Genomic DNA, 14,468 nt, shown 5'->3' with positions numbered 1-14,468 from the left:
ACCAATTTTAAAATAATCTGATGCCAAATTAATTGAATTACTGTATTTCTTCAATTCTAAGACGCACTTCCCCCCCCCCCCCCCATATAAACATCTCTAAAAACAGGGTGAGTCTTAGAATCGCGGGCGTGTCTTAGGGTTTTTTTTCTGTTGGTGGTACTGAAATTAGTGTGCGTCTTACAATCGATGGCATCTTACAGTCGAAGAAATATGGTAATCTTTTAGTCTATCACATTTTTGTCAAGTCACCTAACTGATTCAATACCTAAATGTTGCAAAATTAAGTATTAGCTCAAGCCTTTAAACAGAATAGAAGGAGAAAAAGAATTTTTATAGTCATGACAAAATCCAAATTCTGTCAACTTCAACCATTTTATAAAATCTCATCAGGTGTTTGTTTGCTCGTCTGTTTGTTTACTTGGCCTGAGGTTTCACAATGCAGCTTAAACTTGGCTCAGGCCATAAACAGTCCGGTGCAGTGATATTATGTCATTGCCCAAATACATTTTGCTTTCCTCTTTACGATGAATTAAGATCCAGTCTCTATTCCCTCCCCTTTAATTGCTTGCCAGTGATAAATTTTCAAATGGTTTCAAAACCATCCTCTTCTGCTTTTTATCTTAATAGAACATATCTTTTTCTTTTCTTTTTTTACTACCTATGATTTTATTTTTATTTTTTTAAAAAAAAAATCCCTAAAGATCATTTTAAAAATAATCCTGGAAACAAAGATAGTGAAACAATGGACCTATAACTGTAAATGGATCTTTAAAAACCATGGTCAAGTAGGCTTCACCTTTTCAGTTAATCCCAGTGCAACTGTAGATCCTGTGGATCAAGAAAATCTGTTGAAAACATACTTGGAGCAGTTGAGCTGAGAGGAGTTAATCCCGATGACGTATTTGGCATGGTAATGTCTAACCACTCCATGTTGTCTAAATTTGTGTCCGGAAGGTCAAGAGATAAACAGGAATTAGAAGTAGTGAACTGGGAATCAGATGTTTCCATAGGCGACTGCGAGTGATCTAGTATGCCAGAGTGATTAAGGAGGTCGTTTTGAAGATCTTCAATAAGAGAGAAAGACTCTCTGTCGTCACTACTGCTCGGCAACTGAGGCATCCCGTTCCCTGAAGGTAGAGTTCCTTCCAAAAGAGCTTCTAGCTGGTTCTCCAGACATAAAGAGAAATTGCTTGTTGGTTCTAAGGAGAGAGGAGGGGCCATCTGGACTTGTGGTGGTGGACGAGACACCACTGTGTTAACTGGCATTGTGGTGACGTTGGCAGTAACTGGTCTCATTTTGGAAATCAAAGAAGGTTCTTCCTTGGTGGGCATGGAAATCTCTGTTCACATAAAAGGCAAGGACAAATAAATCAGCAAGATATTTTGTTTATTGCAGAAATAGTAAACAAACCAACAACAACAGAAATCCCCTGCTCACTTTGATGCATGGTTTTAGCGAGATATTTAAGTTCTGGGCACTCTGAATTCACATTACTTTTAGAAACAGTGAATTACTTAGGCAATTAAGGTTTGTGTAGTTTGATGTAAAGAGGCTATCAAGCCAACAACTGGACAACTGTGTCATTATTTATTTATTTATTTATTTAAAATATTTATACCCCGCCCTATATCACTAAGATCTCAGGGCGGCATACAGATAAAAACATACAGTATAAAACAATAAATGTACACTGTTAAAAACAAATTAAACCATAATCCAAGTTAAAACAAGATATAATTTAAAAGCAATAGATGCAGTTAAAACAGTTAAAACAATGTGACTATAGACATATATTGTATAACTTATACTACACAAAGGAGTCACACGGCAACTCCTTGACAGAGAGCCTGCCATTTTTTTTGTTTCGGTGAATAGGTTACTTGATCCCAACGAACGTGGCCATGAAGACTCTTTACAGGACTTTCAACAGTCTAATGCAATGATCGAAGAACACAAGGCGGATTCCAAATTGATTAACCGAGCACAATACAACATACCATAAACCCCTGCTCATTACAGAAACTGCCAATAATTGTCTGATGTACTAAAAGGTTAGAGATTAGGACATTGCCAATCAAATGTGGTTAAAGGTTATATGCACCATTAAGTATGGCTACTAGGAGGAGGGCTTTCTCCGCTGTGGCACCCCGGTTGTGGAATGAGCTCCCCAGAGAGGTCCGCCTGGCGCCTACACTGTACTGCTTTCGTCGCCAGCTGAAGACCTTTTTAGTCTCTCAATATTTTAACACTTAATTTTAACTTAAATTTAAATCTTACTGTTTTAACTCTGCATTTTAATCTTATATCAATTTTGCTGCGTGGTTTTATCCGGGTTGCGCTTTTTATACTGTATTTTGTAATTGTGCTTTTAACCTGTTGGTTGTTTTATTGTGGTTTTAATTTTTGTGAACCGCCCAGAGAGCTTCGGCTATTGGGCGGTATAAAAATGTAATAAATAAATAAATAAATAAATAAGAGTCGGAAACGACTGAACGAATAAACAACAACAACAACAACAAGATCACGTTAAGAATGAGCTGCTGTTCGTTGTTGAATAATGAAGAACTCAATAACTAACAAAAGCTGTTCATCCAGTAACAGGCATCCAGGCATTCTGTATCTCACTCTCTAAGGTGCCCATAGCAATGTCTCTCTAAGTGCTGGACTAAACAGGAAAGGAATAGGAGTCTCTTTCATGAGTCAAAGCCCCTGACTTCAAGACGTGTGACAATAAAGATGTCTGCTACTGCAACCTTCTTCTCTCTGGCCTTCCTTCGTCTCACATCAGTCCGCTGGTCTCTGTCCACCACTCTGCCGCTAAGATCATCTTCTTGGCCCGCCGCTCTGACCATGTCACTCCACTTCTGAAATCTCTTCATTGGCTTCCAATTCACTCCAGAATCCAATACAAACTTCTCCTGTTGACCTTCAAAGCTTTTCACGGTCTAGCTCCTGCCTATCTCTCCTCTCTCATCTCACACTATTGCCCCGCTCGTGCTCTCCGCTCCTCTGATGCCATGCTTCTCGCCTGCCCAAGGACCTCCACTTCCCTTACTCGGCTTCGTCCTTTTTCTTCTGCTGCCCCTTACGCCTGGAACGCTCTTCCAGAACACTTGAGAACTACAAACTCAATCACAGCTTTTAAAACTCAGCTAAAAACTTTTCTGTTCCCTATAGCTTTTAAATATTGAGTTTGTTCTGACTCTATACTGTTAGCTTCACCCTACCCGGTGCCTGTTTGCATTCTCTTTCCCTCCTTATTGTTTACTACAACTCTATTAGATTGTAAGCCTATGCGGCAGGGTCTTGCTATTTACTGTGTAATCTGTACAGCACCATGTACATTGATGGTGCTATATAAATAAATAATAATAATAAAATAATAATAATAATGCTGTGCAATCCGCAAAAGCTTTATTCAGTAAATAGACACCTCTTCACACCTGAAGGGAATGTGAATGTTGGGAGCTATCCTCTAAGCCTAATAATATCTTTTTTGCTAAGTGTAAGCCGCTCCGAGAGCCTTTTTTGGCTGAGGAGCGGGGTATAAATATGATAAATAAATAAATAAATAAATAATAAAGCTTAAGCCTAATGGGCAGCTTCCCACCATACCCGACAGGCTTTTACCGAAGCCCCTCCTTCAGGGAGAGTCTTCAATCAGCAACCTCTGCCATGTGGCTAGTTTGGCGGACCACCTCCTCTCAACTCCGCCCGCTTGACCCTGTGGTGGACTCTGGGATCTGTCAACTCGGATGCTGCCTCCCCCTCCGACAAAGACTGAGTTCCCAAGGGAGGGGAGGCAGGGGAAGATAATCTCCGAGCTGGGGCCTCCTGTTCAATAAGCTCTGGAACGATTCCTCCTTGACTCCTGGGGAGTCTTGGAGAATTTCCTCCCCTGCTTCTTGTCTTGGCTGGTCTTCTTCTTCAGCCTCCGAATCCAATCCGGAATCCACACCAGGGAGACCGGGCTCATCCTGACAGTCTCCCCCCTGTCATATACCCCGTTTCAATCTAACTCACCTCCACTCTTAATGAGGATATCAAAGAGGTCATCCATCTGCTGGCTGTGTGCACTGGAAATCTGTAACACAGAAAATTCTTTCCTTACTTTATCACACAAACCTTTCCCTAAAGAGTGAAGATGATTAAGTTGCTACACTATCAGGATCACAATGGAGATTTGTGTTTATGTGCCTACAGAACCCCCTATGTTTCTACTTAAAATGTGGATACTAGAGATCCCATTTGTTCCTGAAAAACCGAAGGAAATTAGCAGAATTGCACAGCAGCCAAACAGGCACGTTTTTGCAGATTTAGGGTATGCAACAATAATACAATTCAGGCTAGAGTCCTGTACATATTTACCTGAGAATGAACCCCACTGAATTCAGTTAAAGGAATCATAGGATTGCCTCTAAGAAAATTAGTAGCTACCCCACTATAAATTAAGATAATCAGTTTTCTGTTAGGTAAGGAGATATGCATTCTATACAATGGCAGCCATGAGAAGAATTTCAGACATCAATAAACACCAGACTGAAAAAAACTGGTGGCCCTCCAGGCGTTGTTGGATTCCAACTCCCATTAGCCCCTAGCTGATGGGAGTTATAGTTCAACACTTGATGGGCCACAGATTCCCATCTCTCATATACCAGATCTCCACCAGAAACACCTGCTCAGAGTACAGGGAGAGTTTCCTTCATTCATTACAACAGGCACTTTAAAGAAAAGAATGATACGAAGTTTCCGTCTTGCTTAGATATAACTCTGCTCAGGGTTTTACATGCCATGAATATGATCCTGGATTGATTTGAACAGCCAGCTGACAACCAGTGAAGACAGCCAATCAGAAGGTAGGATTGTATGGAAACTCATAGCCTGCTAAAGGTGGCAAGAAATCCGTAAGGGTGGAAGACTTTTGAGTGAGTTAGAACTGAGGCAGAAAAACTGGAGGGGGGGGCGGCATGTCCCCCTTTACGCGCTGATGGCTGCTCCTATTGGTAGATGCACAATCAAGGCCATGATTACTCTATGTGGAATGGTGGCTGCATTTCTATGTACACCCTACCTCTCGTTGAGAAGCCTGCAAGCTGCGAGTCTGTTTGATGGCTTCCTCATAGCGTGGGGGGTCTTTTGTCTTGGTTACTGAATTGCTGAACAACGTTTGTTGTAAAATGTACTGCTGGGATTGAGATGGGGAGGCAGGCTGCATGGAACAATGGCAATCAGTTAGCAAATCAATGTGGCAGCAACAGGTTCTTGCCTGGAGTTTCTAGAGAGATCCACATCACCCTTTCCCAGCCCCCCTTTAGAACAATAATATCTTCTACGTCATCTCAGTATTTTAATAGAAAGGAAACGTGTACATAAGAACCCTCTTCCCTTCACATGGCTGAGCATCAAGCCCAGCCTCCTGCAGGGATGGAAAACCTCCAGCCCACAGGGCCCTGGCCTGTGGACTAACTTCCTCAGCCCGCACCCCCACTCTAATTTGACTTGAAAAAAGCCTTCGTATTGCTGAATGAAGGGGGTTGATTTGGAGCGGGAGTTGCAACTGGGAAAGGAAGGGTTAACACATTGCCAATGCCCCGTCCCATGCAGTAATTAGGCTTGAAAAAAGCCTCTCACTGGAGCGAACGGGAGGCTTTTCCGAAGACTTATTGCTGCAATCTTTGTATATATGGAATCTGTGAGTGTGTATGTATGACAAGTGTAAGAGTGTGTGTGCATTATGTGAGTATTGGTGTGGTGTGTGTGTGTGTGTGTGTTTGAGTGTGTATGTCTGTGCATTAGAAAGAGACAGAGAGAATGAATGGGAGTTTTATGTGTGAGGGAATGAATGGGTATGTGTTATGTCTGAGAATAGATGCACATGTGTGTATTGTATGCCTTTGAATGCATATGAGTTGCGTGTGCATATAACAGAGAGTACTTTGACCCTGCCCAATTTTTGTGGGAGCTGTCCACCTCTGGCATGCAGCCCCCCAAAGGTTAGTCACAAGGAAACGCAGACCTCAGGCAGAAAGGGTTCCCGCATCCCTGTCTTATTGCATTATAATTTGAAGGTTTTTGATCCTACTCTATCTGGAAGACGTCTTGAGTTCAAAAGTTCTTAGGTCAAGGAGAGAGGGTGCCTCCTTGCTTGTCCAAAGTTCTAGAAGGTTCTATGCTGCAGCCTGACTACACCTAATGTCCTACATCCATTATAAAAACCATAATGTAACTCATAGCACATCTTTGTTTTGGCAGAACAAAATATACCTTCTGAGGAGCATTGGGCCCATTTTGGGCCAATGGCATCTGGTTCCCTGAGTGAACTGTAGCATTTGGTGCCTGATTAAACAAAGGTTGCTGTAGAGTTGTTACAGACTGATTCTGATAGGAAAACACTGCATTTGATGAGGTAGGAGGAAATACCTGTAAAAACCAAACATGTATTTAAAACTCATGTAAGCTACTTTTCCTACACTAAAATAAACATGATTTACAACCCAACTCCTAATATGACCAAAAATTAAAACAATAAATCATTAACTAAACACCATTGTAAAAAGCCCAATATCACACTGAACCAGAGAAAGCCCAAATGCTTTCCTTAAAACGTTACATTTTAGCCAGGCTTCAAAAAGTGTTCAAGGATGGGGCACACAGAAACCTTCCTGGGTTGAAACAAACAGGAAACTGGGATGGTTCTTGCAATAAGGAGAGGAGTGAAACTGTTTGAATAAACCGGCACTGGATCATAGAGCAATAGGAGATGGTTTGGCATGGGGCAAACAGACATACTGGCTCAGTTCACACAACACTCTTCTCTACTCAGTGGGGAAACTCCACTCAACGGTGGAGTTTGTAAGGGGTGCTCACCACACAACATGTTCCAACTCCACCGTTGTGTGGTTGTGGCCTCCTGTGGAGTGGAGTAAAAGCCAATGCAATGTTTCATTGACAGTTCCTCCGCCCTCTCTCCTCCCCCAGGCTTTCCAATGGTATCCCATCAGCCATTGCTGTAAGAAATCAATCCCAGTGGCTTTGCTAGAGCGACACTCCCTCCTTTCGCCACTCCTGCCAACTATGGCCACTGGGAAACTCCACTCCACCCAACAGTAAACTCCACAGGGCCCTCCGAACGACATGCAACTTAACGGTTATGCAGGAACCCATGCCCTGCTTGTTCATCCCTGGCCAATGGCTGGTTGGCCACTGTGTGAACAGAGTGCTAGACTAGATGGACCCTTGGTCTGATCCAGCACGGCTCTTATGTTCTTAACTCTCCTCTGCACAGCGTGGACATTCAGCGTGGAGTGTTTTCCCAAAACACCTCCACCCTGCAGTGGAGTTTTCCCTCCAGACAACACTCTTCTCAACAGTGGTGTAACAACTCCAGTTGTGTGAACTGAGCCACTGTTTTGCTACTGGAGCTCGAGCTTTGAACTTTTTCGAAGTTTCAGAATTTTCTGCACGTCATTACTGCTCGAGCTTCAGTTTTTTAAAAATGAATAAAACCAGTCTGGTAGATCTCTAGTAATAAACGTTACACTAACATGTACTTATATAGATTATTTACAAAGCATTTAACATTGCTGAGTGAGGCATCCTGGTGTATAGTGGTGGTGATAGTAAGGTGAACTCAGACCTCACTCCCTGGCTCACCTTAGGGCATCTAACTCCCCACTGCTCCTGAAGGCTCCTACATACAGCTGGCTCCAGTATCAGGAGCAAAGTTGACCCCAATACCGTGCAAGGACCTGGAAAAGTGTGGCCTATTGAATGCCCTAAGGCGGTGCATGGAGGAACACTTGGAAGGGTGGTTGTCATGACACAGGCTCTGAACAACAGGCCTGGCCGCAGACACTCCCTGCTCAAGCTAAGCCCCACTACTTGACGAGCCTGAGGTGAGGGACAAACACCGCCTTTCTCCAAACTACGTGGAGAAAGGGGTTAAATTGGAAGGATTTCAGTAATAAATTAAAGCACTGTGAATTATATATGCTGATGGTGATTTAATGCCCGAGTGGGTGTTAAATGTATAGAACTGCAGATGATAAATGCTAAAGAGACACGTGGGATTTTTGTGGTAGTTAAAACAAACTGAATAAAAATTTATTTCAAGGTTCACAAACTTTGTTTCAAAATAAAACTTTTCAAAACTTTTTTAAAAAAAACCTCTCATCCAATCCTTTCTCTCTTCTCATACACGCTTTCCTTTCTCTCACACCTTCACTCTTGAACTTTCTTTATTATCAGGATTGTTTAATATACACCAACTGGCTATCTGCACACTACACTCAAAAGACACCCCTCTCTACTCTGATCCTCAAACTCTCTAGAACAATAGTACTCTACACACAGAGAGCCAAAGCACTAAAGGCTAAAGACTCAAAAAGTACCTAAAAGTCTCTCTCAATCCCCTCCGTCATTCCCTTATATATCACTCCTCCCCCTTCCTAAGACATTCTAACTCCACCCACTCAGGCCAACATTCTAAGCACCACAGACTTACTAATCGCAGACATACAATAGGGAACTGACTAGTGGGGTGTAACGCCACAGTGGTCGTGTTGAGACATAGCAAGTTCAGAATGGCCGTAGAGCACTGAGCAAGGAGTGAGGACACACACTAGAAGCACTTCACACCTTGGTCTGCTCATGCCGGGTGTAGGGTTACAACCATAGATTTGTTCTTGTTCATTTACAATAACAATATACCAGGAGTGTCTCCTGCACACGCTCCAGACTTGTGGTCTTCTGCACTTCCCAGTGAGTAGAAGTTGTTCACTGAAAAGTTACTATTCCTCTCCAACGAACCCCAAATTAATGCCAACTGGGATAGAAATAAAGAACTGTTTCATGTATCAAAACGTGAAAGATTGTTCAGAGAATTAGCTGCTGTATAATTTAATTTGGCATGGTTATATGCAGAAGAAACAAAATCAGGTCATCCATCACAAGCTCTCAACAGGAAAAACTATCTTTAAATAATGCTCCAGATATTTTAACAAAAATGAAACGGGGTTGTTTTCCTCATCAAAATAATGCAGTGGTGTATACCACAATAGCACTATTGCAAAGCGCTATCTATTCAAGTATTACAATTACTCTTAACAGTTTCATATGGGAAAAAAGATTCTGACATAATCTTAAGCATCAAAACAGAAAAAATACAATATTAAGTTTTGCATCTAATTCCATGCTATATCCTACTTTACAGAAAATAGCATACTTCTAGAACACGGGGTGATTTTACTAGCCAGGAAGCAGAAAATTAAATAGTTTCAGCTAAAGTATCCAATTAATTTGTACTTATTAAAGTATCCACCAACCTTTCTGTTTTGTGGGGTCTGACCAAGCGCATGCGGTGGGGAAGCATTTTGATTGGGCAGTGAAGTGTGCATCTGAGATACTTTCTGGGCCAAATTAGAAGAAGCTGATACTTGTGTCATGGTTGGAATTCCAGCTTGTGGTTGGGCCTAAAGGAGGAAGAAAATGGCTTGATTCCAATTGATATAGAACTTAGTTGCTTTAACATCAAGAAATCTCAGGAGTATTATTTTACAGATGGTTTACATAAATTAATTCATCCATGACCATCACAATTCATTTTTAGAAAGGTCTATTGTTACGCCTTCCTGAAGCTCAGCTCATAGCTATAAGGAAGACAAAGCCCTTTGAGGAGAGACTGAAAGAACTGGGCATGTTTAGCCTGGAGAAGAGAAGATTGAGAGGAGACATGATAGCACTCTTCAAATACTTGAAAGGTGTCACACAGAGGAGGGCCAAGATCTCTTCTTGATCCTCCCAGAGTGCAGGACACGGAATAATGGGCTCAAGTTACAGGAAGCCAGATTTCGGCTGGACATGTTAGAGCAGTACGACAATGGAACCAGTTACCTAGAGAGGTACACTAGAGGCATTCAAGAGGCAGCTGGACAACCATCTGTCAGGTATGCTTTAAGGTGCATTCCTGCATTGAGCATTGGACTCAATAGCCTTATAGGCCCCTTCCAAGTCTACTATTCTATGATTCAGTGATTCTGTGATGGTGGGCTAGCATGTTCACAGCCTGTGAGCTATGACTGTCATCTGGTAGCAATATGAGTGAGCAGGCAGAAGTGTCATCACCACTTCTGGCTGCCACTGGCTTACTTTCTATGGTCTCATTTCAGATTCCAGCTGGACATCAGGAAAAACTTCCTGACTGTTAGAGCAGTACGACAATGGAACCAGTTACCTAGGGAGGTTGTGGGCTATCCCACACTAGAGTCATTCAAGAGGCAGCTGGACAAGCATCTGTCGGGGATGCTTTAGGGTGGATTCCTGCATTGAGTTGGACTCGATGGCCTTGTAGGCCCCTTCCAACTCTGCTGTTTTATAATTCTATGATTCATAGTGGACCTTTGCCACTATCGACCAGGCAGCTGAATGCAAAGGGGAAATCTTAGAATTTGAACTATACGGAAAACACAAAAAATACCTTGGTAAGTGAAAGTTCACTATCCTTTTCTACATCCCAAGCAGTTGCACCTGACACTCTGTTAAGGTGGATCTGTTAAGCAGTTTCGGAGCTGCAATTTAGATGGGGCGGTGATTCCATTCTGGATTTCAGTTAGAACCAGCCAAAAGGAACTATCCGAGATACTAGACCCATTCCAGCACCATGGATAGCTCTTTTAGAAATCTAGTTGATTCTAGTTAAATCCCGGAATAGAATCCCTGCTCCACCGAAACTTGAACCACCAACCTCCTTTAATAAACTGTTATTTACAGGTTAGTTCTCTATTGTGCATCCATGTAGTTAAGAAATAAAGTCAGTGTTTTACAGTCACTGAAACGGAAAAAACGTAAATTTCCCTTCGCCATCAGAATGTCAGCGGACAGGTTAACCACATTACAACCTGCTGATTCAAATAACTGAAAGTCGAGAAACCTTCCGTACCTGTACCTGAATATTGCCCACAGGCAGTTGCACTGAAGTGCCTGATTTTGGACCTTGGAGAGACAGTGGTAGCAGCAGCTGCGCTGTTCCTTGTGCAGTAAGTACAGCTTGGGGCTGGGCAACAACAGCAGTTTGGGGCTGTCTCTGTGAACTTACGTAGAACTGAGATATGATGTTTTGTGGTTCAGCTTTGGCCAAAGGTACTTCTTGCTTGATGACAATAGCCTTTTTGGCAACGAGGTTCTGGACATCCACTGACATGGGTTGTCCTAAAGAATGGTTGGCTTCAGATGTTGATGGGCTTGCGTCAGAGCAATCTGCTAAAGTGCCTTCCTCTTTGACGGCAGGACTGATATGCTTGTGGTTCAAAGGCAGCACTGCATGAACCGGAGCTTGGGGTTGTTGCTGATGACCCCGCTTTTCAACCTCAAGCTGCATTTTCAGCACTTCCACAAGTTTCTGCTCTTGTTCCAGTTTCCTTTTGAGATCTTCAATCTGCTTCTCCTTTTCTTGAAGTTTACGGTCCTTTTCCGCCGCATCAAACTCCACGCCCGACGTGCCCCCGCTGCTGTGGCTGTCCTCGTTGAGGGTCACCCTCAGAGGTGATGTGCTCGTGAACTGTGATGGGGACATCATGGTCATAATTTCTGTCAAAGTATCTGCCATGTTGGTGTCCTCGGTACTGAGACTGGACTGTTCTGAAGGACATGGGGAAATGGGCAAAGGGGAGCCAATGCATTCCATGTGGGTGGATTTGCTGCCATTTCCAGCAGATGCGGTTTCTGGAGGAAAGGTGGGAACTGAACCAACGGCTGGCTTATTTAATGTAGCTACAGGGAATACTGCAGCGACTTCTCCAGGATTACTGGTGCCATTCAGGGAAGGAGTTCCTGCCAGAGTATTATTTGTGCTGACAGAATTATTGTTAAGATCCTGATAGGGCTTCAGCCGCTCAATAAGATCCATTTTAGTTCCAGACACTGGTAGTCCTCTTAGCTTGAGTTCCATTTTCAGTTCAGCTACCTGAGATTTAGGAACAAGAAGTTAGACAGTCAGCATTAGTGGAAAAGAGGCCAACAAGAATCTATACAAGTCTGAACCAGAGGGCTCATTCTTTCACACAGGATATCTTATCATCATCATCATCATCATCATCATGGCTTGGGGCCAGGTTATCTGAAGGAACGCCTCCTCCCATACGTACCTGCCTGGACCCTAAGGTCATCCTCAGGGGTCGTTCTCCGCGAGCCCCTGCCAAAGGAAGTGAGGCAGGTGGTTACCAGGAGGAGGGCCTTCTCTGCTGTGGCCCCCCGGCTGTGGAATGAGCTCCCTAAGGAGGTTCGCTTGGCACCTACATTATATGCTTTTAGACACCAGGTGAAGACCTTTTTATTCTCCCAGCATTTTAACAGTCTATAGGTGAATTTTAGCTTGGTGTTTTAAATTTGTAACTTTGCATTGCTGCTGTTTTTATCTGGTTGAGCTGTTATATTGTATTTTATATTCTGGTTTTATACTTTGAAAGTTTTTAATTTTTGTGAACTGCCCAGAGAGCTCCGGCTATTGGGCGGTATAGAAATGCAATAAATAAATAAATAAATAAATAAATCATCATCATCAATAAAGTGCCTATAATTAGACACATTAGGGAGAAATGTAAAGTAAAAGGGGTCAGCTGAGAAAAGCCAGGGTGAGCAGATATGTCTTAAGATAGTGCTTGAATGTAAAAACAGGGGAAGAGAATGGGATGTCAAGCAGAAGAGCAATCTAGTGATAGGCAAGGCAAAAAGAGACACAGGCAGGGGGTAGAGAGAGCAATCATACGTGTAAATGGTAAACTGGTGCCAGCAGAGTGAAAGTTCCAAAGAGGAGCACACAGAGAAAGAAAGGAAGACAGATAAAGAACAAGACCAGAGAGACCTCTGAAGGGAAGACGAGCGAGGAAGCCACTGGAGAGAATAATAGAAAGGAGGAGTATGAGCGTGGATTGTCAAACAAGAAGCAGCAATGCGTACGTGAGGTTCCTGCGTGCAGACCTTTTCCGAGTTCGCTGTTATCTCTGTTTACCTCCAAGTATGCATCTGTACTTATCCTCCCCTGCAGAACTGCCACCAACATTGCAGTGGATGGGCAAAACCTTGTGCCTATTCTGGGACACTTTGGGGGCTCCGGATCAGGGTAGCCAATTTAATTTACATAGCATTTTGAAGGAAGAATTTATTTTCTAGCACCTTGAGCGTACGCTATATAGTTGCATCTTGTGCCCAGAAGCATTTTTGCATTAACTATGTCATTAAGAAATAAAACTGAGAATCCCTGGTTTAATTGTTCAAACGCCACACTGAAACTCCTGAAGCGAACAAGTAATCTCCAGTGTTAACAATTATAAAAGACAGGCGCTCAAGCAGTATAAATGTAACTAGTTAGTGCAGGACTTTTAACATTTGAAAGCAAGAATGTAAGGCCATAATCCAGCAAAAAGTGAATGCGTGAATTTATTCAATTATGGAAATGCAAAGAATTGATTCAAACTTGCACAAGTCATCTCTGCAGTTTCATCACTGACAATATTAACTGGGGTCCACGGCCATAAAAAAAAAAAAAAAAAAGGTTATTGAAGCCGGCTTTTCATGCTTTCCACTGAAAATCGGTTTGTTTCTATTCCGCAACACAGAATACATTGTTCACTAGAGGTCTCTGCTCTTCCACGCTAGAAGGGCAATGGAAGGCTATGAACACGGAATACAAGAAGAGAACAAGCCTGATGGCACCTTAGAGACTAAAGTTTTATTATTTTTAAAATGTAAGCTTTTGTCAGCTGCAAACTACTTCTTCAGGTGCAGAATTATTAACAGGCAAGCACTTGAAGACAGTTTTCAGAATTATAATTTATTTACATTTTTATCTGGCATTTCTTCCAAGAAGTTCAAGTTACCATGCTCCATGTCCTCCTAGATCTGGAGGGGGAAGATACGGCAAAAAGAATAGCATCTCCGGAGTGAATGGAACTACCATGGCTATAAGGGCTTTCCTTTCACTCCCTCCTGGTTTAGGCCTGATTATACTTCTGTTCTCACGGATGAACATATGAATGTCCGTCGTTTGCGAAACCGCCATAAAACCTCACAGTGATAAAAATTAAAGCTGAGTTATGCTTTGCTGCACATTTGCAGCTCATGCTCTTCTCTTGATATACGCGCATGTAGAAACCGTCCTAGGGCTGAGCTGAAATTGGAAGGGAGCGGGTGCTTTTCACAAGCTGCAAAAATATTCTCACACACTCACTGTTGGCAGCTCTTATGAGTGGGGTGCAACTGTTAGCCGCCTCAGAGTGAGGCCAACATTTCTTGCCTTCACTCTGAATTGTCAGATATGATTGGCTACATGGCAATGTTCCAAATCAAATGTGAAAGGACGAGGCATTACCCTCACTCTGTCATGGCTTTGCGATATCTTCATGTAGCCAGTTCTGACTGGTTTTATAGAAGCGTAACATGATCATGCTGACTATATGATCCCTGATTGGCTGGG

General features: G+C 42.7%; 3 protein-coding genes across 6 annotated transcripts in view; 2 read left to right on the top strand and 1 right to left on the bottom strand.

The window, feature by feature from the left end:
* LOC134409982 (major facilitator superfamily domain-containing protein 1-like) overlaps positions 1–14,468 on the top strand; it is a 319,448-nt gene that overhangs the window by 46,298 nt on the left and 258,682 nt on the right. The gene's annotated exons all lie outside the window — the stretch shown is intronic.
* NUBP2 (NUBP iron-sulfur cluster assembly factor 2, cytosolic) overlaps positions 1–14,468 on the top strand; it is a 109,093-nt gene that overhangs the window by 57,636 nt on the left and 36,989 nt on the right. The gene's annotated exons all lie outside the window — the stretch shown is intronic.
* The window catches only part of MRTFB (myocardin related transcription factor B), a 115,529-nt gene continuing 101,203 nt past the window's right edge, over positions 143–14,468 (bottom strand). For 3 of the 4 annotated variants that reach the window (XM_063143004.1, XM_063143003.1, XM_063143005.1), the window contains 6 exons: positions 10,938–11,960; positions 9,325–9,471; positions 6,266–6,421; positions 5,073–5,210; positions 4,025–4,085; positions 143–1,340 (listed from right to left, as the gene is read on the bottom strand). In XM_063143004.1, the coding sequence (XP_062999074.1) occupies positions 805–1,340; positions 4,025–4,085; positions 5,073–5,210; positions 6,266–6,421; positions 9,325–9,471; positions 10,938–11,960 (2,061 nt within the window). In that variant the 3' untranslated portion in view covers positions 143–804. The remainder of the gene's footprint in view (positions 1,341–4,024; positions 4,086–5,072; positions 5,211–6,265; positions 6,422–9,324; positions 9,472–10,937; positions 11,961–14,468) is intronic. The other variant, XM_063143006.1, reaches the window with a different exon arrangement.

This window comes from Elgaria multicarinata, chromosome 17, assembly GCF_023053635.1.
Source record: "Elgaria multicarinata webbii isolate HBS135686 ecotype San Diego chromosome 17, rElgMul1.1.pri, whole genome shotgun sequence".
Lineage (NCBI taxonomy): Eukaryota > Metazoa > Chordata > Lepidosauria > Squamata > Anguidae > Elgaria > Elgaria multicarinata.
This window is presented reverse-complemented; position numbering and strand designations above follow the sequence as displayed.